Source organism: Rosa chinensis, chromosome 1, assembly GCF_002994745.2.
Source record: "Rosa chinensis cultivar Old Blush chromosome 1, RchiOBHm-V2, whole genome shotgun sequence".
Taxonomy (NCBI): Eukaryota; Viridiplantae; Streptophyta; class Magnoliopsida; order Rosales; family Rosaceae; genus Rosa; species Rosa chinensis.
Genome location: NC_037088.1, coordinates 31,500,803 through 31,525,417, shown reverse-complemented (window position 1 = coordinate 31,525,417; position 24,615 = coordinate 31,500,803). Strand labels below are relative to the sequence as shown.

At 36.5% G+C, this 24,615-nt stretch overlaps 1 protein-coding gene and 3 long non-coding RNA genes across 10 annotated transcripts; 2 read left to right on the top strand and 2 right to left on the bottom strand.

Annotated features, from left to right (window-relative positions):
- Positions 1-5,290: 5,290 nt before the first annotated feature.
- Positions 5,291-6,139, bottom strand: LOC112181856. Its single transcript, XR_002929164.2, has 3 exons — positions 5,913-6,139; positions 5,650-5,831; positions 5,291-5,528 (listed from the first exon to the last, which is right to left on the bottom strand). It is a non-coding gene; the product is annotated as an uncharacterized LOC112181856 (long non-coding RNA).
- Positions 6,140-7,848: 1,709 nt separating this feature from the next.
- On the bottom strand, positions 7,849-9,447 carry LOC121051032. Its single transcript, XR_005804872.1, has 3 exons — positions 9,187-9,447; positions 8,883-8,948; positions 7,849-7,869 (listed from the first exon to the last, which is right to left on the bottom strand). It is a non-coding gene; the product is annotated as an uncharacterized LOC121051032 (long non-coding RNA).
- Positions 9,448-9,852: 405 nt separating this feature from the next.
- On the top strand, positions 9,853-10,488 carry LOC112165078. The gene has a single exon (XM_024301493.2). The coding sequence runs from the start codon at positions 9,853-9,855 to the stop codon at positions 10,486-10,488; it is 636 nt and encodes a 211-aa protein (XP_024157261.2).
- Positions 10,489-18,371: 7,883 nt separating this feature from the next.
- Positions 18,372-23,837, top strand: LOC121050981. Of its 7 annotated transcripts, none has more exons than XR_005804619.1 (10): positions 18,372-18,595; positions 18,755-18,809; positions 18,949-20,836; positions 21,234-21,288; positions 21,596-21,682; positions 21,805-22,062; positions 22,163-22,213; positions 22,753-22,818; positions 22,928-23,085; positions 23,351-23,837. It is a non-coding gene; the product is annotated as an uncharacterized LOC121050981 (long non-coding RNA). The 7 variants fall into 7 exon arrangements; XR_005804620.1 differs by having other exon boundaries at positions 18,946-20,836; XR_005804618.1 differs by having other exon boundaries at positions 18,746-18,809.
- The last annotated feature ends 778 nt before the right edge of the window (positions 23,838-24,615 follow it).

The window sequence follows — 24,615 nt, the reverse complement described above, 5'->3', positions numbered from 1 at the left end:
CCATTAGCCATATCATGTTCAAACACTTATCAAAACAAAAGAGAAGGACAAGATACCAAATGTTAAAGCTGGGGCTAGTGGCGGTGGCAGTGCCGAAGCAACAGCAACTTGTGGTGCTGGCTTCTCCAAGGCTTTACTTCTTTCTTATTACCAGCTCTAGATCTGGCTGCTTCATTTGCAGCTCCAAAATATCTCTTGAATCCACTAACCTAATCATGAAAATGATGCCAACATATAAAAAAATGTTTAGGGTCTGATGCATAGTTGCTGGTAACTTGCGACAAATATAGGCATACAGATGAAAGTCGTTGCAACTTAATTGACAAGGTCTGATACTTGGGCGATGAATGCTGAGATTAATGATGCATTTGGGATATTGTTCAATAACTTTTAAGCAGACATTCAATTCAAAAATTGGACCAAAAAAAGAAATTTAAATTCAAAACGTAATTTATCACTGTGAGAGGGAAACGTAATTTATGTCACAGAGGTAGTACTCTTTACCTGTATACAATTACCTCAAATTAAGTCAGAATTACCTCACAGGCCACACCCCAGTAAGCCATAAACATCTGATTCCCTTTAAAGCATAGCCAATTAGTGATGTCTTTCACATCTTTGGAACTAGCCTTGCCTAACAGGAAAGTACTGCAAAGAAACAGATTGAAGAGTTGGCATAGTAAAATGTGAGATCAGCATACATGAAAATAGTTAAAAAAATCTATTACTCATACCTTGATTATCCTCTCTGCACAAGTAGAGATCAGCATACAGGAAAATTCGTATCAGCAAAAAGGAATAGGGAACTGAGACCTAGGCTGGGCTCCCAATCAAATATTGGATGCAGGAATACTTGCCCAATCCTCTGCAAAAAGGAATTAATCTCCTAGTGACTAGGGGAAACAAAAGTACATGAAGCAGGCTTTGTGTCTACAAGTAAATTACCCTTCTTATATCTATCATAGCCACCCCACAGCTTGTCAAATGTAGGTCTGATTGGTGTCTCAAATGCATTGCTCCAACAGTCAACCTAGGTACACCCAAATAACCAAAAAATTAAAGCAATCTGTGATCCTTAACTCAGTCTCACAGTCACAATCTTATAGAGCCATATATGTGCCACAAACACACATGAACTGAGAACTCCAGGTAATGACATAGAGAGCTTATCATATTAGCATCCCATCAACTTTGCAACTCCAAGGCCATTCTAAATGAAGCCTCAATGTGAGCTGTACATGTATTTTGGTGCGATTTTCTCCTGCAATACATACATTAGTTACAATTGACTATATCTTGAATCAAAAGAAAATGATGATTCTACGTAACATAAAGTTTTGTTCTGCTACCTAAAGATTTCTTTTGAATTATTCTGGAACTTTCCACACAACATGAAGAGTACATGAGGGTCATCTCATCTTCAGGAGTCTAACCAACAGAACTTTGAAGCCTAACATCCCAATTTCATACACAGAAGGGTGCTTGCAATCTTTCTGAAATGTACTTGATAGGGACTCTTCCAGCATCAGAGGAAGATCATACTCTCCTTTGGGACATTTTATTGATCAGATTTAAAATTCATGTTCATATGTGGGGTGTAGAAAGTGTTCAGACATACTAGGTAGATTTGTTGAACCATGCATTTAGAGTTAAATAAATGAAATAATAAAACATGGTTTATTCAATAGAATATTTTTGCACCGACTTGGTTTAAACATATTTTCATATCATTAATATTACTGTATTATAAATTCCTATTCTAGGTTGGTACATGCATGTCTAATGTCTTCATCAAGTCTATAAGAATACATCTTTGAGAATCTTGTCATTTGATTTATTTAGATCTTCTTACACAACTCTGGATATTGATAAGGTGCATGTAGATGGTGGATTGGTGGTGGTAACTTTCCTCGGAGAAGAAAAAATAAAGGCAACAAAGAGCAGTCCTTAAAACAACCTAAATTCAATTTTTTTTTTTTGGAGAAATTATTGTTTACTTTCAAAACGACTCGCTCTAGATAAGAATGACAATAATGAGGCTCATTGGGATTAGTCCGGATGGATCATCAATAAGAATAAACTTGGCAACAACTTGAGAAATATAGACAAAAATCTCCTATTTGTATCTGGAATTGGTGACAGCAGCTAGCATATTCTAATCACTCGTCTTAAATTTGATTTATGGTAATATATAGTTGCTGTTGCTATTTTTTTTGTTTTTTTTCTTCTGCTACAGCTATTAGTAACTTATGTTTCACTCGATTAAAAAAAAAAACCAGGTTTCACACCCTATTATTTCGTTTTGACACTTGCTAACCAACATGTTGCGGAAAAGAGATAATATGAATATCCTTTCATTCATTGAAGTCTTCTTATTGGATTAGGATGAGTTTCAGAACCTAATACATTCCCAATGGAGATGGAGAATATTAGGGGAGACCCGCGGGAAATGGAGTGAAAATCACCGATGATTTTACAATAACCAGGCCTGCCATGGACATTGCCCCATCCTTAGTCTCATTTTCAGATCGACAGTCTCAACTCTCAGTTAACAAAAACCTTAAAGTACTTGATATAGAGTAAGAATGATTTGCTGATTAATTCTTTAATTAAATTATATCGTGCCCTTAATTAATAGTCGTGAGTGATGATTGTTAAGAGTATAGAAGAGTCAAAGTCAAGAAAGTCAAGGTCAATGGTGCATACATCTGCCAAGTAGTATAAATAGGGATAATCACTTTTAGTATAATCAGTTGCAACCATTGTACAATTACCAAAGCATTTCAATACCGGCTGCCTCTTACTTTTCTCTCTGTTTCTTCTTCTTCAACCTTTAGTTAGGTTTTCAATTTTCGCCATTGTTGGTTTACCTTCAAGCTTTCATCATCATGACCTTGATTTTTAGCAATGATGATAAAAATAATGTGCATCGTTGTTTGTTCAGCTCTTCAACCATTAGCTTGGTCAACATCAAACTTCATCTTCATGGTACGTTGTAGTAATCCATATAAAATAGTAGTTTATTTTTTCTTTTTGATAAGAATGTTAACAATTTATTGTTTATCCAACATTGCTTTCCTCATCAGTTCCCTACAGATAAGTATATTTTGATATCGTTCGTTTCCTTGGTCCACTACAACAAAAACTGGCTTTAATGACCACCGTATTGGTCACTAAAAATAGCCATTTTGGTCACTAAATATGATTAGTGACCAAATATTGTTGGTCACTGAGTGGTCACTATAGACTCGTCACTAATTTTATTTAGTGACCAAAATATGGTTGTTGGTCACTAATTGTAAAGATTTAGTGACCATGATTATTTGGTCACTCATCATGAAAAAATTAGCGACCACAAAGTTCCTCACTGAAATTAACAGATTCGGTCACTAAACCACATGAGTTGGTCACTAAAACCCGAGTAACATGCTTATATTAGTGACCAATCTGTAGGCCGCTAAAGTTTTGATCACTAGGGAAAAAAAAATATCTCATAAACTTTTTGATTTTGGTCTTTACAATAGTCATCGAATAATAACTAGCTGAAAATAGAGACTAATCCTATAGCTCTGCGACAGCTGCTTGCAGATTATTACAATCAAGTTTTTTGCTCGGATACAATTGATGATGAGGCTATCTCTGAGGTGTTTAGGGCTACACCATTGAAAGTTACAACTGCCATGAATGATGACCTTGCCTTGCCTTATTCTGATGATGAAATCAAAGCTGCTCTCTTCCAAATGCACCCCTCGAAAAGTCCTGGACCGGATGGTATGTCCCCTTTCTTTTATCAGAAATATTGGCATATAGTTGGATATGAGGTTTGTTTAGCTATCAGAAACTTTTTGGAGAAAGGTGAAGCTTGGCAGGAATCCAATTTCACTCACATCTGCTTAATTCCGAAGATTCAGAACCCTACTGAGGTAGCTCATTTTCATCCTATTGCTTTATGCAATGTTATTTATAGAATTTGTTCCAAAGTTCTGGCTAACAGACTCAAAAAATGGTTGCCCAATATTGTCTCACCACTGCAGAGTGCTTATGTTCCTGGTCGATTAATCTCGGACAACACCCTGGTTGCCACAGAGGTAGCACACTTTATGTATAAACTTCGGTCCCAGGAGGAGGGTTTCTTTTCACTCAAACTTGATATTAGTATAGCATATGATCACCTTGAGTGGACATATTTGCAAGCCATTCTCACCAAGTTAGGATTTGCTCTGCGGTGGGTTTCCATGGTGATGTCATGTGTGACTTCTGTAAGCTACGCTATTTTGGTAAACGGTGAAACCTCTCCTACTGTACGTCCTACCAGAGGTATCACTACTAGGATGAAGTTCATAGACATCAGTTCACAACTGATGTTAAAAAAAAAAATCTGATGTCGTAGTGGGCGATGTTAAAGATCGCCAAAACTAAGACACCGGTTCAAAACTGATGTCTATTTTACAACGAGACATCAGTTTAAGGTCCAGAACCGATGTAAAAACATTAATGTGATCACCATTTTGGTGTGTTTAGCTATTGTCAAACCTTCATATTTTGGCATTAGATGCTTAATGAAATATAGGTCTAACAACACAATTATCCATTTTAACATCGTTTCTGATTTAGAAACGATGTCTAATAATATTTTACACATCGGTTCTCATAAATTTTTGCTTGTGGTTCATAAGCTTTTCGTGTGTTTGGTACATAATATTTCACTAGACATTCAATCTACATTCTGTAGTATAGTTTGAACTGATGTCCATATTTATGCTAGACATCGGTTTTGTTTATATATCGATGTCCATAGTTATTCTAGACATCGGTTTTTCTTTATATATCGATGTCCATACTTATTCTACACATCGGTTTTGTTTATATATCGATGTCCATAGTTATACCAGACATCGGTTTTTGTTTATATATCGATGTCCATAGTTATACCAGACATCGGTTTTGTTTATATATCGATGTCCATAGTAATGCTAGACATCGGTTTTTGTTTATATCTTGATGTCTATATTTATAGTAGACATCATTTTTGTTTATATATCGATGTTCATAGTAATGCTAGACATCGGTTTTTGTTTGGTAACTGATGTATTTTCTCATTCTTGACATCGGTTTTGGTTTCCAAACTGATGTATTTTCTCTTTTCTGACATCAGTTTTTGTTTTCAAACTGATGTAATCTGTGCTTTCTGACATCAGTTCTTCATCAATAACTGATGTTTTTTTCATATCCCTTTCCTGCTGTATTTGGTACTAGAAAGCTGATCCACAAATAACATGAAATTCAAATGTACTTTAAATATTAGGGAATTGTATTAATTTCTATTAAGGCCAAGCAAAACAATGATGAAATTGACACATCATATACATTAAAACTAATGAGCCATGAAACTTAACCTTCCATATACATTAATATCAAGGCCAATCTTGAGAAGAACAGCAACATTATTCTTCAGATACTTCAGTACAGCGTTCCTCTTCTTCTTAATCGCCCCTAGCCTCACCTTTATGCTCTTTATATCAGATTTGCTGCATCAAAAAGACCCAAAATCAGAATCCAAAACAAAACTTAAAAGAAATAGGAAACCATACTCTACATAAACTTAGGCAGAAAGACAAACTGGGTTTAAATTGATCATTAAAAGCATACCTGCAGTAAGAATTTTCAGTTTGGCATCCAACCCCATCATCCCAGAAAATATTCATCCATGTTTTGAGTCTGCCTTTAATTGATCCATGTTTTGAGTCTCCTTATAGTGCACTGGTTTTGAATTGAATAGATCAATGAAATGTTTAATGAAAGACCATAAGAAAGCGCCATTCCAATAAACCCTGCAGTTACGTAGCAATTTATATAAGAATCATAACTATAAGTCCAGTCACTGGCTTCCAGAAAAATTTAGGAAAACTAACCAGAGCTAAAAGTTCCAGTTGGAAGCAAAACCATACAGAGTGCTGCAGAGGCGAGAACTGCTGCGCAAATTATTTCTAACCGTTGAATCAACCACTCATTTGCTGCAAAACTATGAAAAAATGGGCTAGCATTTGTGTCAATGAGGTGAAAATTCTTTGCCAAGAAGCGCTCTTCTTCATTGAAAGCTCTTATTGTAATGGCGCCTGAGACAGACTCTGCTAGATGATTTGCTACAAAAGACTTGGTTGTTCCATTGATCCTTATCAACTCCTTTGCAGTAGAAAAGTAATATTTCTGAAAGGAAGACATACTGTGTCATATAAAGAAGTTTCCACGCAAAAGAACATGCTTTGCTCGTTCAATTTCAAATTCCAACAAGATATAAAAGAAGCTCAAATAGCATACCTGTAGCTGAATTGCCAGAAAGACCATTGGTATGGAAACAAACAGGACTTACCATGTAACAGCAGCTAGTATTCCAAGATTGGAGTAAGCATTTATGGTAGCTCCACAAGCAAAGACAAGGCTGAATGGAATATCAAGATCTACGATACTTGGATCAGATGAAAGCTAAACAATCAAAATGCAGTACATAAAACAATTAGGTCCTTTTTAAGTCCTCAGTCTATAATTAAAGTTTCTAGTTAAAATGCATACCCGACTTAGTATCCTTCCCAGAGGCGTTGAGTCATAGAAAGACATGGGTGCATGAAATAGAGAGTTTAGTAGCTGAGAAATAAAGCCCTTGATGCCTCAAGACCCAAACCAACTGTTAACAGAGATCTGAACAGTAAAATAAATGTTGCAGAAAATCCAATCAACAGGTAGACCAAGATCAATTGTGATGAGCTAACATTGGGATTATCAACATTAGCAGCCATCCAAGAGTTCTGTGCTATCTGACAATTTGAACAATGTACATAAACAATCGATTTTGATCCCCAAGCAAACCGCTTAAGCGCCACCACAAATTGTTTGCTTTTTGCGCCTTCTTCAAGAGTTCTCTGTCAAGAATGAAATAATCAGATAAGGGTGAAAGAAAGGACATGAACCAAAACGCAGGGAATGAGGACGGTGAGAGATTGGACCTGTAAGAAGTCATCACTTTAGGATCCCTTAACAGCCTTTGTCGGCGTAAAACGTTGACAATGAGAAAATACAAAAGCTGCCAGAGGGAGTATGCGACCAGGGGCACCACAAACAACCATGTCCACAGATAAGTTTTGCTTTCTACATAAGGCCAAGAAGCTCTGGCAGAAGATCCTTCAGGATGCATGGCTGCAAATGTTGCTGGATCCCACCATCGAATAATGAAGAAAACCAACCCTGAAACAAAAAATACAATATTTTCAGGGGCATGAACATAACAGATCACCACAGCTTATCTAACATACACTTGACCCATGAGGGTTGATCATCATCAAAACAAGACAGTTGATCATAAGTTTGAATTTCTATATGAGAAGATCCAACGATAATATCCATCACAAATTCCTTATAACTAGCTAACCACCATAATGGAAGCTCTCTCCGATCTCATATATGTCCAGAGATACCACACATGCTACAGAACCTGTGGGACTGCTTAACACAAGTTTTGTAGAAAAAAAAATTTACTAGAAATTTGTTTCAGAGGTACTAGAAGTTTGTTTCAGAGGTATATAAAGAAAGGACCAGCTCACCAGGTAAAAGATGTATCAGGACACTGACTAATTTGTCAAGTGAACTAAAAACCAAGCTACAACGCCAAACAATCAGTGCCCATGCTAATGGCCCCTGCAGAGGCATTTTAAACAGTCAGCAATTGACAAGTGAATAATTACTCCCTCAAAAAGAAAAGTAACTGAAATTGTTGCTTACCTCAGCAAATGAGAAACAAACCCTGAAAAACTTTTCATTCCTTGGATATAGAAGAAGGTCAACCAAAAAGATCGTATTGGCATAGTAGCAGAAGTCCTATGACATACAAATAATACATCATTGCCACTTATTCATATTTAAAATAATACAAAGGTAGTAAGATCGTAGTGATTGTACAAGAGAACTAGCCAACGATTCTAAGGACTGCAAGTACTGTAGTTGAAACTGACAGAAAGGGTGAAGACACCAACTCCTTAAAACAGTTTTGCCAAACTTTCAATTGTACATATAAGAACATGAAAACATAAGAATCTAGAAATTAGCAAACTCAGACACCTAGTCTCCATTTCCTTTCTTTATCTAACTTGAGTGATATGTTAAATTTAAAACACAATAATAAGAAGAAAGAAGTTCAAATAGAAATGAATTTTCTGCTAATGTTGATAGCACAGAAGGGACATGTGCAAGCCTTTCAGAACCAGAATTTTGGACAGAAGGGACATGTGCAAAGCCTTAACCTGAATCTTCGACACTCCATTGCCAACACTTCCCCAGAACAGCCTCTTCACCTCATGACCTCTTGTTTGCGACTTCATGCTTTCCACAGAAAACAAGCCATCATCAGCTCTACTTCTAGGCAACTTTTTCAACTCAGCCAACTCAAGATCACAAAACTTGCACTCCAAAGGCATCCCCATAACATCTGATATTCCAAGACTCAATTGAATCAGAGGAGCTAATCCCCCTTTCGAAAAAAACCACATTTCAATCCAGCCTCATTCTCACCACACTCCAATTCATACCTCACATCAACCCAACTCAATTGAATGTCTCTACTACCAAATGCCTCATCCACGTTCTCGAAATCTCTCACAAAACCCATTCAAATCTCCCAATCACTCATCACCCACTCCCACATTCAAGAACTCACTCACAAATTTCAAAGATCCATCCTAGATTGATCCATGACATATATTGCTAAATTGTCAATCCAATTCACATGTGTATACATCATTAGTCTAGATAAACACTGATAGCATAACATGCCACACTATCTCAAAAGACTAGGATTGAGGAGAACAAAGATAAACAAAAATAAGTAAACATACCCAGAGTCTAGGGGAACTGAAGAAGACATACAAGATCTGGTTCTTGGATGCTGTAACAAGGTATTCCTACAAGGAAAAAGAAGATGGTCTTCATATCCAACATCTTGAGAGTAATTTCAGTCCCGGAACAACAACAATCCATCCACTCAACAAACCTGAAGTAACCCCCAAAATAGGTACACACATAGATATAGATTGATACATACGATTAGACAAAAATTAACCGAGAAATTAACCAAAAGATACCCAAAAGCAATTGAAAACAATTTAACGCAAAATCGAGTGAGACCCAATAATCCAATACCTGAATCGACAGCGAGCCTTGTCTTGAATGTTAGGTCTTATCTTCCATGGTGGGCTCGACGAGGGAACAAGGCGGAGCTCCGGCATGGACTGCATCATTGGTGGATTTGAGAAGAGAGATGAGAGAAGAGGTGTGTCGGAGGAGGAGAAGGAGGAGAACGGAGACGGAGGCAGAGAAGGAGGAGAGTGGAGACGGAGGCCGAGGCGGAGAGTAGTTGGGTGCTGGTTGGAGGCGGAGGATGAGGAAGAGGAGGTCGAGTGCTGTGTCATGGTGGGTAGGGTTTGAGAATGAAAAAAATGTCGAGGCAGTCAATATGACTAAGTGTTGGGGAATTGAAATTTTCTCCCCCCGCGTTGAAAATTTTGTAACTTAGTCATTTTCCGCGTTTTTCAAAATTTTGAAAAAAAAATGTAGACATCGGTTAACTATTAGAAACGATGTTAATGTATAGATAGAAATCAAATTTTTAAGAACCGATGTTAGAAATTTTTTTTACATCGCCTCAAATCCTAACCGATGTCTATGACATGATGTTTATTAGCATTATTCTAGTAGTGTATCCGTCAGGGGGATCCACTCTCACCTTATTTGTTTATCCTTTGTGCCGAAGGATTATCTGCTCTAATCTCTCAAGCGGTTCAGTTTGGCACCTTCAAGGGTTTAAAGATGAGTCCTCAAGCTCCAGTACTCCATCACCTCTTCTTTGCAGATGACAGTCTTCTTTTTGGTGCAGCTACCATAAGAGAATGTACAGTTATTAAAGGTATTCTCAACATTTATGAACGTGCCTCTGGTCAGAAGGTAAACTTTGCTAAAAGTAGTGTGGTTTTTAGCAATAATGTTCAACCTGCTTTGAAGTCCACTTTGGCTTCCATCTTGGGAGTGAAATGTGTTTCGGAGCATGATCGGTATCTTGGATTACCATTGAGGGTTGGGAGGTCCAAAATGAAACGATTCCAATACTTGAAGGACAAGGTGTCCAAAAAGTTGGTGAATTGGAAGTCTAAAATCCTTAGTTGTGCCGGAAAAGAAATTCTTATCAAAGCCGTGGCCCAAGTGATGCCTACTTATGCTATGAACTGCTACCTTCTTCCAAAGAGCTTGTGTGATGACATTCATCAGCTTTGTGCGTCCTTCTTTTGGGGTGCCACAGATGAGAAAAAGAAAATACATTGGAGAAGTTGGGAAAAATTATGTTTGACTAAGCATGAAGGTGGCATGGGGTTCAAAATATTTATGCCTATAATCTTCCAATGCTTGCTAAACAGGGATGGAGATTGCTTACTAAACCTACTTCTTTGATTGCTCAAGTCTACAAAGCACGTTATTTTCCCAACTGTTCTTTTTGGGAAGCAGATCTGGGTACGGCACCTTCATATTCATGGAGGAGTATTCTGGAAAGTAGACCTCTTTTATTGGCAGGTGCGATATGGCAAGTGGGTAATGGTATACAGATCAAATTGTGGGAGGATAACTGGGTGCCTCACTGCCCAAGATACATGATACAAAAACCGGATAACATGGAGCTTGTTCATGTAGCGGAGCTGATTGATCCCCATACAAGAACTTGGAAAAGAGAAACTATACAATCTCTATTTCTTCCTCATGTGGCAGATAGCATCTTGTGCATACCTCTTAGGCAGGTTGCTGCTCCCGATCGATTAAGCTGGAACCCAGAGAAAAAAGGTTCCTTCACTGTAAAAAGTACGTACTGGATTGCAAGGCAACAAGTTTTAGGCCATGTGTTAACATCTACTTCTCATGGAGACCCTTACTTGGAGCTTTGGAAGCGTCTATGGAAGGCTAAGGTTCCAAGGAAGGTACAAATTTGTGTTTGGAGGGCATGTAATGACATTCTGCCTACTAGAGAAGAAGGGATATGAAGGAGCTGTGAGTTGCTTACTCTGTAATTAAAGAATTGAAAGCATTGCACACCTCTTCTGTAAATGTCCTACAGCACAAACCATTCTCTCGGGTACTCCCTTCTCTTTGCATAACAGCTTACCACATCCAAACTTTAAAGAGTGGATGTTGGAACAATCTTTGAGTCTTAAAACTGATTTGTTTGAAAAACTACTCATGATTGTCTGGGGATTATGGAAGAACCGCAACTTGAAACTATGGGAGGATAAGGTACAGACCTCTGTTGACATTATGTTGGGCTGCTTTACATGGCTCACAGAGTTTCAACGTGCTAGAGACAATCCGAATGGTCGGGTCCAGAAGGTTGTGCAGAGGCGGAAACCGGCAAGCATCCCTAAACTCAATGTTGATGGCGCTTTTGGGGCACATGCTTCTCATGGGGGAATTGGAGGAGTGCTTAGAGACTCACATGGTCGGTTTCAGACTGCTTTTGCAGAACCGGTGCTTCATGCAAATTCTGCACAGCAAGTTGAGCTTTGTGCCATTATGGAAGGACTGAAATATGTTGAACTTTTGCAACTACAGCAGGTGGAAGTGGAAACGGACTGTCTCTTAGCAGTCCAATGTATTAACAATGATGCTAAAGATCTCTCTGAACTTAGTAATATGGTTCTAGACATTAGAACCAAAATTAGTTCTATGCATGGTGTGAAACTTGTATTTGCACCTAGGTCATGCAATAGTATTGCACACAGATTAGCTAGTTATGCTTATGAAGCACCTCATCGTGAAACATGGGAGGTCTTACCTCCTGCTTGTATTCATGATCTAGTCATGAAAGAATGTAACTCCATTTCACCTTAATGAAATTTCAGTACCTTTTACCTCAAAAAAACTAGCTGAAAATAGAACTCCAATAGTAATGAAACTTCCATATAATAGAAATTGTATTAAAGTAAATACATTGTATTGCTGAAAACAATCCACATTATTGATCATTTGCTGATCATGATCACAAGTACATGTCCCTTGAAAACTAATTTAAAAGCCTAAAACAATTTCAATACTTCCATGACAACAAAATCCATAAGAAAGATGGACAAGCTTTTGCAACTCTTCACATGTAATATATGTAATTGATGTCACTACAAGAAAAAGTAGCTATTGCACACAGATATATTTGTCACGGATTTGTACACAGATGAGTATTGTGGCTTATAGCACCATATGATATAAAACTCCATATGAATTAGTAATACACAGAGACACTGTGTGGAATCAAAGGGTTATATCACTATGCCAATAAAGCCTTCAGACGATAGATATCTGTCGTCTGAACAACCCAACACTGAAGGATTTGGGACTTTCTATCATTAATAATCACATACAGCGACAGATTAATGTTGTTCAAATGAACTACAAACTACAGTTTTAATAAAACTGCTGTTGTCTAACATTTAATAAGATAGAATACATTTATATGTTGTCTGAAGTTACCAAAATAAAGGCTTGTTTAACAATCTGTTGTCTGAATGCATTTTCAAAGACATTTGATTGTTGTTTGAAATTCACTTAAAATTGGGTAAATTATAACTCATCTGTCCTCTAAATAGTTTTAAGAATTTATTTTTATGTCTTTTGTCTTGTATTCCAACCACTGTTTTAAGTATTTATATTGTCTGATAGACAATATAATTATATGTAATCATGTACTTGTGTAGTTTGATTGAGGTCAGAAACTCACTCTTATGTTGTTTGATATAACAAGAAACAACATATTTTGGTACGATTTAGTTGTTCATTTTCATGTTGAGACAACATATGTTGTAATCTTGTGTTGATTGTTGACCATATAGACATCATTCATTTTGGAACAATATGAAAGGCTTGTTATATCATCAAAGTCAAAAGGTTTGAAGCCAATTCAGAACATAATTTAAGAGAACACCAAGCAAAACTAGATTCTAACCCAAAAACAAATAATTACAGAGTAATATTACTCCAAAGCAATCTACCATATATATATATATATATATATATATATATATATATATATATATATATATATATGGAATTGACAAGGCGATCTGCAAGCTCTCGTCTCCTAGTAAAATTGACTCGAAAGAGTCAAAGCAATCTGCATCACACATCAAAAGGGAGACATAAGTGAACTGGAATGTTAAGGCATGAACAACTTAGCTTTGGGAATTTATTAAAGTCCATTTGTTTTGCAGACACATAGTAAACATGTTAAGGTAGAACATACTGAATTTTCATGGAATTCGGATTTAGGACAGCAAGGAAAAAGATGAACACAATCTGACTGAACTGCAGGAGTCATATATAAAAAAAATCTCAGCAGCATGGTCAACTTAGAAAATTCACCAAAAATTCATTGCTAGTCCAATTGATATGAAATCAGTTTTGAAACAACCATTTGAAATGCATAATTCAATATACATAAAAACCAGAAGTCAAATTATTCAAATAGGAGTTCAAATCTCAACAAAAAATTAGAGGATACATTAAAAATGCTGGAACTTTCCCAAATGCAGACCAAATTTGGAAGAATCACCGAAAATTCACTTTGCTTCGGAATAAGATGAAACTTTCCAGATCCTTTGTTAACTAAAAAAACAGAAACATGTCAAAATTTCAGTATATTTGAAGATCAGTAAGTAGGGTAAAACAAATACCAAAGAGAGCTATGCTGCAGGGCAGTTTCTGCAGAATTCCAAATAAAGTTAGCACCTATCCATGACTACTTAGACTACAATTTTATAAGAGATTAAAAGAAATCTAATCACTCACAAGTTCCAACTCCCAACCAAAAGACTATCAATTTCAAAAGCTTATCAATTTATTAAAATGGATGCTAATACAATAGAGAAGGTCATGAAGCAATCTAGAAACTAACAACTACTTGACTGCACTATGTGATCAATTTTGTTTATATATTAAGTTTACAAGAAAGGGTATTACCCATGGAAGCTTCTCAGGGGTTTCAAAAGCAGAATACTTGTTGATGGTAAGCCTATGGGACTGGGAGTTAGAGGTAGCAACTTCATGGGTGATGGATTATCTCCAATCAACTGTTGGGATTGGATCAGCTCCACAGGAAATAAAATATGCCCTGCTCCCATAAAGAAACAAATAGTAAGACTTAAAACTAAGTTTCAGCTCATCCTCCATATCATGCATACCTATATGCCTTCAGGAAATATATATAAACTAATACTAAAATGCTAACTTTGAAATAAAATCAGGAGACTAAGCATCTGCTAATCATGGATGTTTGAGTTAAGAAATTTAAGCATTGATTGCACTTAAGTTCACATAAAAATCCTGGAAGAGGAAAATAGAAAAGCATCCATAAAGTTATGTTACCTCTATTGTTGCATTTGGAGGGATTTCTTGGACTCCTTTGCTTCCATATGCCAGCTCAGGAGGAACTATAAGCAATCGTTGAGGAACAAAGAATCTAAATCAAACAGTTGATAAATTATTGGGACCCAAAGGGATACTTATAATACAGAATAAGAAAACAAAAAATCAAGAAAAGAAGTAGCTGTCATTTCAGTTGTTCAAGTGATTTCACTTTCATGACGAGTATCATAGAGAACAAAAAATGTCCAACACCTTGAACAATTATCACCACAGCAACTCTAAAACTCTTACACAGTGAGAGAGGAACAAATATACATCAGATGTCTGAAATTCTAATCTTTAGTCTTTACATAAATCCACATAGATGGCTTAATACTAAACGCCAAAATGATAATGTAGGAACTTGTGACCTCTTCTGCAAAGTATAAACTCAATTTATGCTGCAACATGGCTTCAGAACATAGCAATGAAACTTTATATGCCAAAAACAAATCTCACCTGGACTCCTACCCGCATGCCTTTTACACCAATATCTAACCCCTTGAGGACTGATCCCTTCTCAGATTGGCCTACATCAAATCCGTATGGCTGCAGCATACAAGCATATGTACATTAGCTTAAAGATTTAGAAACACACACAAGCATACATGTACATTACACTAAAACAGTGGTTAGTGCATACTGTATGGACTTTGTTGATAGAAATTCTTCTTCTATCGTATAATCAATATAATACACATTACACACTTCCAACTAAAAACTAAGATGCGAAAATCTCAAATAAATGATCCATGGAGACAATTGAACAGTCCGAGTAATCAATACAATTTTTCTCAGAGAGTTCAATGTGTGAGGATCAATGAGATTCAGTTAACGAGCGGTGACTCATCATATAAAGAAAACATTAGTAAGCATGTGAATGCTTAATGTAAGAAATAATTTTTTTTTCTTTCTGAAATTTTACTAATCAGAACTGTTTTGCTACATAGTAATGCAGTTTATGGTCTAGATAGTTATTCTGGGAACTAAATTCTATGAGCATAAAATTGGTTGGTTCCTAAATTGTCGTTTAAGAGGAGAGTGACAGCAATTGAAATTACTACCAGAATGACCTATAGTACTAAATATACAAGTGAAGAGCAGCACCAATCTATCCTTACCCCGTTCCTCCACCAACACCAAGTCCTTGTCTACTTGTCATGAAAGTGATACCCTTCCACTTTGCAACATAATGAACCTGCAAACAGAGATGCATGGTTAAATTGTATTCATCGTACTTGAATTACTCATATAAATATTTGGTAATTTGAAAGACTCTTGAATTTCTCATATAAATTGCATTCATCGTACTTGAATACTTGAGCAGACAACTAGCTACGAGCATAGTGAGGTCCTACTAGGAATGTCTCAAAGGTTCATTTGGTATCTAATCAAGTATGGAAGCTTAGTAATATGTGATATCTAATAACACTTGGTATTGGCATATATATTCTTGGAGACAGTATTGATCATATATTCTTACAATATTGAAATTTAACTTGATCACAACCGTACTGCAACCCGGGATCCTGTCACTGCCTCAGTTCCATTCCCAACCTTCAAGTCATAGTACCTGAGGAATAATACCAATACTATCAGAAGGAGAGAAATATATGAATAACACTATCTTATGTCCAGCAGAAAGATATGAACCTTCTTCTAATTAAACCAACTACCAAAGTATGGCATGGAACATCCGAATAAAGCTTAAGAGATAAATTCTAATAGCTGTGTCTTATTATTTGTCAGCACCCAAATTCTGGGAAAAGTTCTTCTGAAATTTTGATCAAAAGTTTCCATTATATTTAAAGAGAATTTATTTTGAGGTGTATTTGGCTACATGTAGCATGTCATCGTCATGTAAGCTTCAAGCCAGCAATGCAATGCAAAGTACCAACTTTTAATCACTCAAATTCAGAATGAATAGGCTTCCACTAGGAGACAAATAGACCATCTAATTAAACCTTTTATGTCCACCAAATCATGGCATCATCACCTCCCTCACAAATAATACGTAATAATAATAAAGCCGTTATTATTTAGGGTCAGCTATATGACATCATTTGGTAAGAGCTTTGCAATATAACCTCTATATTCAATAAACACAACGTAAGTTGCAATAGAATGATTATAGACCAATTTGATAATCCAATCTCAACAGATATTAACTATAAAATTAAGCACAGAAATCATTTGCAGATCGAATCGAACTTGTTACCTATATTAACCAACCAATTCAAGATATAAATAAGTTCCACCAAAACAGACCCTTACATCTCTAAGCAACCATGATTTGGAGAAATTACAACAACATAGATAATTTGGTCTTCAGCTTTTTCGTATACTACTGATCCTCAGTTTTGTTACAAGAAATCATAAATCACTGTTAAAGCCAACATAAGCTCAGAATATAAGAGTTAATAAGTTAGTGACACTCTGAGGACAAGGATAATGGGACAGGGAGACTAATACCTTTGGGCAAGAGTTAATCATCTTAAGTAAACCATTGCAAAGGATTTAACCAATTAAGGGATAACAAAATTTGAACAGAAACCGAGTTGATTACAATCAAACCTTCTTCCAATTATCTGCATAAATCCTCAATACCCTATAACTTTGACTAACATGGATCTAGGATTTCGTTTGGAAACTAAAATCCACAACATTAATGGCAAAGTTGTAAACTTAAATAACAAAGGCATGGAATCTAAATAAGAGGTTACTGATAAAGAATTTATCTGGGCAAATTGAGATGTTGATTGAAAACCTTACCTTTGTAGCAGGAAATTCATAATCTTGGATACCAATTCTCTGCAATGAGAATAGAAAAGTGCCCTTATTTGCATTTCACCAAAAGTTGGGTTCGTATTTAGGAAGCGATAACTTCTGCCGGAGATGATAAGGCATAGATTCGGTAGGAACTAAACTAGCAGAGAACTTGGCATCTAGGAATGGGATTTTAGAGTTTCACGAAGAGAGATCGAAGGGCTCAAGCTTGGGTTTTTAATTTGCCAAAACCCAAGCAACATGTAACCTCAGCTGACGATAGATCGGGGCCTCAAGATTAAGCAGCTATGAATCAGATCCAGAATGAAAAAGATCAAAGTTGAAGGCTCCAGAGAGAGAGAGAGAGAGAGAGAGTCTGTTTTATAAATTGGATTGCTGCTGGGTTTGTTGCTCTGGGTTGTTGCTGGGTCGAGATAGAGCTAGGCATGAGAGAATGTGTTTTTGATGTTTTGAGTTTTTGACCAGTGTGGGAAAATAACGGGCTTGCTAGGGCATCAATTTGGAAAGTTTACGTTGTAACAAAAATAAGTTTTTGGACACACAATGAGAAGTAATTTCCCTATTTCACTCAGACAACATAAATTTATTGTCTTATTTTTTCAATTGAAAGTGAGAATTTCTTAGTTTTTTCATACAACAGTTATCTGTTGTCTGAATTTTTCAAAGCTAGAAAAAATGTACTAGTATGGATTTTCATGTTATTCAGACAACACAATTAGTTTATTATGTCATCTAAAAAACTTGAAATATTTCAGACGACATAAAACTTGTTTTCTGTCTTCTAAAATGTGTCGTCTCAAGACATTATTGGCATAGTGTATGGGAATAAAGTAAAATTGGGATGCTATTGCACACGGATAGCCGTGGATAAAAAAATTGATTAGACATTCACATCAGAGATTCTTACACTCTCATATTTAATTTTCCTTGCACATATAGAACTCCGTGTGATATTGGTTACGTACGGATTTTTGTGTAATGTTAATAATCGTGTCAAGAATCCTGTCTCATCATGTACTGTTGCCTTTTGTTATCACACACGACTATCCGTGTGCATCTCTTTTTATACACGAATTCCTATGTGAGTCTTAAAAGGAAATAAGGTAATGAACCACACGAAATAAGGGAAAAGGAAGACTGAGTGTTTATCAACACTTAACCAACAGAGCTCCCCAAACCTCTCAAAAGCCAAAAGGGTCTTCAACCCCATCGCCACTGCCATAAAAAACCCACTTGATCCTCGCTTCCACAACACCGTCCTCCATCCTACGCAGCAATCTCCACCGTCAACTAGGGACTTAACCAAATAGCCTTGGTCCATGGAAGCTTTCTGGTAAACTAGTTTTCTTTTCTTATATATATATATATATATATATATATATATATATATGTTATATATTTTATTGGGTTTTTTGAGGTTGAAATTCTTCTCTTTTGTGTTATTCCTTCTCATATCTCAATGATCTCCGGTCGGTTGTCGAAGTACATGCAGAATTGCAAAGTCGCAGTTCACCCAAATCGTTCTTGTCCTTGTTAGTTTTATCATGGTATGAACTGAGTTTCTTGATTTGTAGACTCGTTATCAAATGGGTTATTGAAACTTCATGATTGGAAATTTTCCAAACTAGTCTTCATGTTTCATTTAATTTTCTTGATCTAATACTTGCAACTCTTTCGAATCAGTAGTCATGTGCAAATGGTCTGATGAAGAATACGAAGTAGTAGTTTTGGATCTGTCCTCCTCCGCTGACTTAATCTTTGCCATTGCAACTACCGACCTCTGGATCTAGATAATTGACTTAAGATTTCTTGTGCAATTCCTTTGCCCAGAACTTTTCTAGATCAGTTCGTCCTCTGGGAGCATGTATTTTTGAAATAGGAACCATGTATTTTGAAACAGTAACGAAGGAAACAATAAAATTTCTAAAACCAAGATAAAATACCATTCACACGAACTAGTAATATATTATAACACAAGCTCGTTAGATTGATGTGACTGGGTTTCAGCATATGAGAATAGTGTGGGACCCGCCAATTTCTTCCACATGGACAAGTTTTATCGTGTAGCAATGCCGGCAATACGTACAGATCAAAAATCTGTCACCGTATCGTGTGAAATGGCAAGTTCACACGAAAAAGTGTGTAAATTAAGAGAAATACACACAGATTCTGCACTGTGTGCTCTAGCTATATTTTCTAGTAGTGTGTGCATTGAGATATCTACCTCTGAACTAACAACCCTCTTCACCATTCTGTATTATAAGAACACATATTGATCAACATGATATTGTACTGTAAATGAGAAGGCATTAGCCTAAGTTTGATAGAATAGAAACTATATATTGAAGCAGACATTGACATTGTACAACGGAAGTAACTGACATTGGTGATACCAACATACACAATCAATCATTACAATGGAAAACTAGAAAACAACAAATAATGCAATGTTCTTTCTTCAGTTGTTTTTTAATTTGATAAGCGAAGCTGTACTTTCACCATACAATCAAGAAAACTATCAAATTATGACATAAACATCTTAATCTGTTAATTCATAAACTGCATTAACAATCAAGTGCCACAAATGCCATGAAATGTTTTCCTCTTAAAATAACCATGGTTCATAAGCAAAAGAACACTACTACAAAAATTGAATCAGACGACGCCTCTCAGACGACGCATTATAGTTTTCCGTCGTCTGATTGATTTTAATTTTTTTAGACGTTGTTTTTAAAAAATCTGTCGTCTGATATGGAATTATGAATTAGTTCAGAAGACGTATAAGGACAGAACCGTTGTATGACCCTAAAAAAATTGAGCGCCAAGTTTTCCACCATGTCATGTGGTGCCAAACGTCATCTCAAACCCCAAATTTTCCCTAACATGTATTAATCATACGACGATAAACAATAAAACTGTGGTCTAATTAAAATGTTCGACAGAAAGGAGGGAGATTTCTCTCCACAATTTTCTCCAACTCCCCACGGAGGGAAGTCCAATTAATATGAGACAAACCCTAAATTTAAATGGCTACATTCAGACCACGTTCTTACACAAATCTGTTGTGTGAGTCCTTGTACAAATTGATAGGGCCTCACAAATCTGGCAGAAACCCTAACACTTGGAGCAAAAAACATAACAAAAATAACAAAATAGCAAAACCCTCTCTCGACAGCTAGCGCCTCACTCTATTTTGACTCGTCTCACTATCGATAGATCCTCTAGTCTCTCGCTCTCTTGGTCGCCCCACTCTCGACAGACCCAAACCAAAACCAGAATCCTCACTTTCCCAAACCCTCATTCTTCTCTCTATCTCGACAGACCCAAACCAAAACGAAAATCCTCACTCTCTAGCCAAAACCTCACTCTCCCAAACCCTCATTCTTCTCTCTAACCAATCTCATCTCTCTGCGAATGGGATTGAACCGGTGAACTGAGATTGAGCCGATTCCCTTCGAGCGAAGCATTATTGGCCACTTTAGCCTCTCCGACTGGTTCCCGTCGCATCCAGCTGCAAGTCGAGACCGAGTTGTTTCTTTTTCCTGTCGCACCCAGCCGTGAGACCGAATTGCAGGTATCAAAATCGTTTCTTTCTGTTGATTCTCTTCGATTCTGTAACTGGGTTCTGATTATTGCGTCTTGTTTTCACTTGGGTCCTCTCAAGTTTTGATCTTTTTGTTGTAATTATCATGGGGTTTTCTGGAATGGAGAAGGTAAAGTCAACCCAAGACAAAAAGTTTGGTTATCTGGAATACCCGGCCAATTGATGAAAATAGAATAGAATAGATTCTTTCTACTGTTTGATTGTGGGTCTGTTGTGTGCTTGATTTTGGTTAGATATGATGGATGCTGTTGTTCTTGATTCTTTCTGTTAATGTTTATATAATTATTAATATTTCTGTTGATCATATTCAGTTTGGATTGATGTTTGGAAGCTCATTTCTTTGTTCATCTTTTGTATTTGATATCAGATATTCCTGCAAATGACTGGTTTGGCTGCAATAGTAGTAGTTGGAGCATATATGGGTAAGTTGGATTACATCCTGATGAATATTCATCATTGCCTATTTGATTGTGAGCCTTTCAATTTTGATCCTCTAGGGTATTCAACAGTTGTTCTTGTGCTATACTACTCACGTATTTGTTTATATGTTGGGCAACCTGAAGTTAAACACTAAGTTTCCATTAGTAAGATGTAGAGAGGGTCTATTATTGGAGATTGAATATCTTTTATGATATTTTTGCTGGGTTTGTGTTGATTTTGGTTATGGATTTTGTTGGGATTAATTGTTGCTGTTTTCATTAATTTCAAGTGTTTGTTCTGTTTCCTAAGGTGAATGTGAATCTGCTCTTTGGGACCAATCTCATGATACAGATGAATGTGAATCTGCTCTTGAAGCCCGATATCAAATAGGGTCATGTAAGTAAGCATTACTTGCTGTACTCTTTAAAAACGGATTATTTAGTGTGGAAAAAATTTACTTGCTCCTTAAGAACTCAATACTTATAGCTGTTGTTTCTGGATGCTCTTACCAATGCAAGGAGCACAATTGCTACTGTCAAGCTCACCACCAACTGCAAGACTTGTTATCTATTCTGCCTTTGATAGTCAGGGACATGGCAGACAACTAGTCAGTGCTTTAGTATCTGTTTCAGCAAAAGAAAGTTTAGAGCCACAAGCTTTAGGAATTGAGTTCTATGACTCTCCCAATAGGTTTCTGTTCTTGAAAATGTGTATTGAAGCAACTTGGAATTATTGCTACTGAGTGGCTCATAATACTTGGATTGCAGATTGCCAAGGTTTCTTCTTTCCTTCTTTTTTTTTCTTTTTCTTTTGGAAGCTCTCTGAACGTCTATGCATTAAGAAATCAATTGATAGGAAACTTATTTGTTGGCACAGAATTATGTGACAATTTGTTCGGCGGCATATTGGTCATTAGATCTCTTAAAGGTACCTTCCAAGGCTTCTTGTAACAAGATAACTATATCCCTTCTCTTCCTTTTTAACAAGATGAATTGGGTTGCTTAATGAAATAATAGTTTCTGCTACTACTGCTGCTTTGTGTGGCCTAAGAGAAAGAGGACCTTCTGTTCTCTTGGGCCAGTTCTCTTTGGTATGCTCTTTACATTTCTCTACTCATTAAGATAAAATGATATTGTCTTTGATGTTTTTTGGTTTTAGTTTTGATAACAAGCTTTTATGCTTTCTAGGTTGTTTTGTAGTTTTCAGTTTGTCATGAAAATTTTCTTAGTATATTTCCTTGTGTTGCATACTATGCAAGGTAAAAAAAAAAGACTAGAGGTCTAGTGATTGGGATGTGCAACGATTTTGTTTCTTTTATGCCACTGTACTAGATACTTGTGTGGATTACATTGAAATATGTTTTTTGAAATAAATTAATTCCATAATGTTCTGATTTGTACTTAGTTTGATGCATTTTTGCATTCTTGACTCTTATCTCTTATGACTTTTGTTTCCATGACTTTTAGGAGTAGTCAACTGGCTGATCTCGTGGATTTGGATATGTAATGTTTGCATCAGCTGAAGATGCCAAGGTGAGTTGGATTTTCAGTTCAGAAGCATGTTTTTGTTCTCAGCTTATTAAGTGAATTGGGTGTTTTAGTTTATTTCTAATTTTACAATGTCTTGACTCTTTGAATGTAGCTTCAAACTCTGACTAACCCAAGCAAAGAGGAGTTTTGTAAATTGCTTGAATCGTATTAGCCAAATCTTGTATACTTGTAAGGAGAGCAGCTTGAAAATGATGAAGTTGGTTCTCTTGCCTGGAGAGTAGCTTTAAGATATCTAAAGATGCTTATGAGGTAAAATTAATTCATGACATGCACTCAATTCATTGCTTTCTTATATGTAACTACGTGATTAAGTGACCATGTGATCTTTAACTCCAAGTGAGTTATTTGAAGAAATATTCAAAAACCAAGGAGTAGTTACACCACTGAGGTGGGAGGATAATGTGTATTGCAGATTGCTGCATTTCATTTCCCTTGTTTTAGTTGTTTTTTTTTTTTTTAATGTTCTTAAGTTGGTTTGGCATCTCACCCACCTTCATTTCATACCACTATGCAGGTTTATTTGGAGGTTCCAAATGGCAAAGAATTGGCAGTGACCCTTCTACCATCGTGCTTTAGATAACTAGATTGTGATGTCACCTTTTTTAATTGTTTGATGGTTCCAAAGTAGTATTTAATTGTTTGATGGTTGCAGCTCTTAACATCAATTGGAAACTTCTGCATCTATTCAATTGTTGTTGGAATGGTTATTGGAATATCAGTAGGAACTCAGAGGAGGCCTGCCCATTCTTACTGGTGCCAACACTAGGCTAAGCAACATGGCAAGTACCAAGGATGTGTCCCAAGGATCACAGACAGTAGCTCGACTTGTAGACATGGAGCTGCAAGGTACTTGGCCATTGTATGATGTAGAAAATGGCAAAAAAGTTGACAGAAACAGAGAGAAGACAAATGTACATGCAAATGACCATCCTAAATTTGTGTATGAATATTTGGGAAATACTCCCTATTTGATATCAATTTACTGAATTCATTTTACATGTGGTGGGATTTGAATTAATTTGATTGTTATATATTTTGTAACTATTAGACAACAAGAATAAATGAAAAGCATTGTCCGACATGTTATAGCACAATGGTAAAAGCTTAATGCGTCGTCTCAAAGCACAAATACATTTAATTGTTAGTCTTCACACGACACTTTTTGTCAAAAGAACTATCGAATGTATACAATAGTCACAATGGCTACAAAATAAAAACTGTCGTCTGAATAAAACTCACACAACGGTTATAAAATAAAGCGACATCTAAATCGCAGTCACACAACAGCTACATCTTATGCCCGTTGTCTGAATAACAGTCACAATAACTAATGCTGTCGACAGGCTGCCAGCATGCTGTCGACATGCTGTCGGCATGCTGCCGAGCCCTTCACACGACGGTTCCCTATAATCGACCTTCATCAGACGGCGCCTCGATATACGACGGTTTGCCTCCATATCAGACGACGGTTTTTAGCCGTCGTCTGATTCAATTTTTGTAGTAGTGGAATATGAGACTTAAATAGATCAACAACAAAGTATTCTACAAAAGAGCTTTAGTTGCCTTTCTTAATTGGAAAAGAAGACAGAGGGTACTAACCTGAGGAGATGATACAATTGTAAGTAAGCATGGGAACAAAGCGGGAATTAGTGTCGGGAACAAAGCATGGGACCACTGTATCATCCAAGTCCACAGAGAGAAGAGCCAAGCATCTAAGAGCTCTATGCACTGCAAAATTTAGGAAACGTGTAAATCTAAAGCAGAAAAAATTTGTCAAAG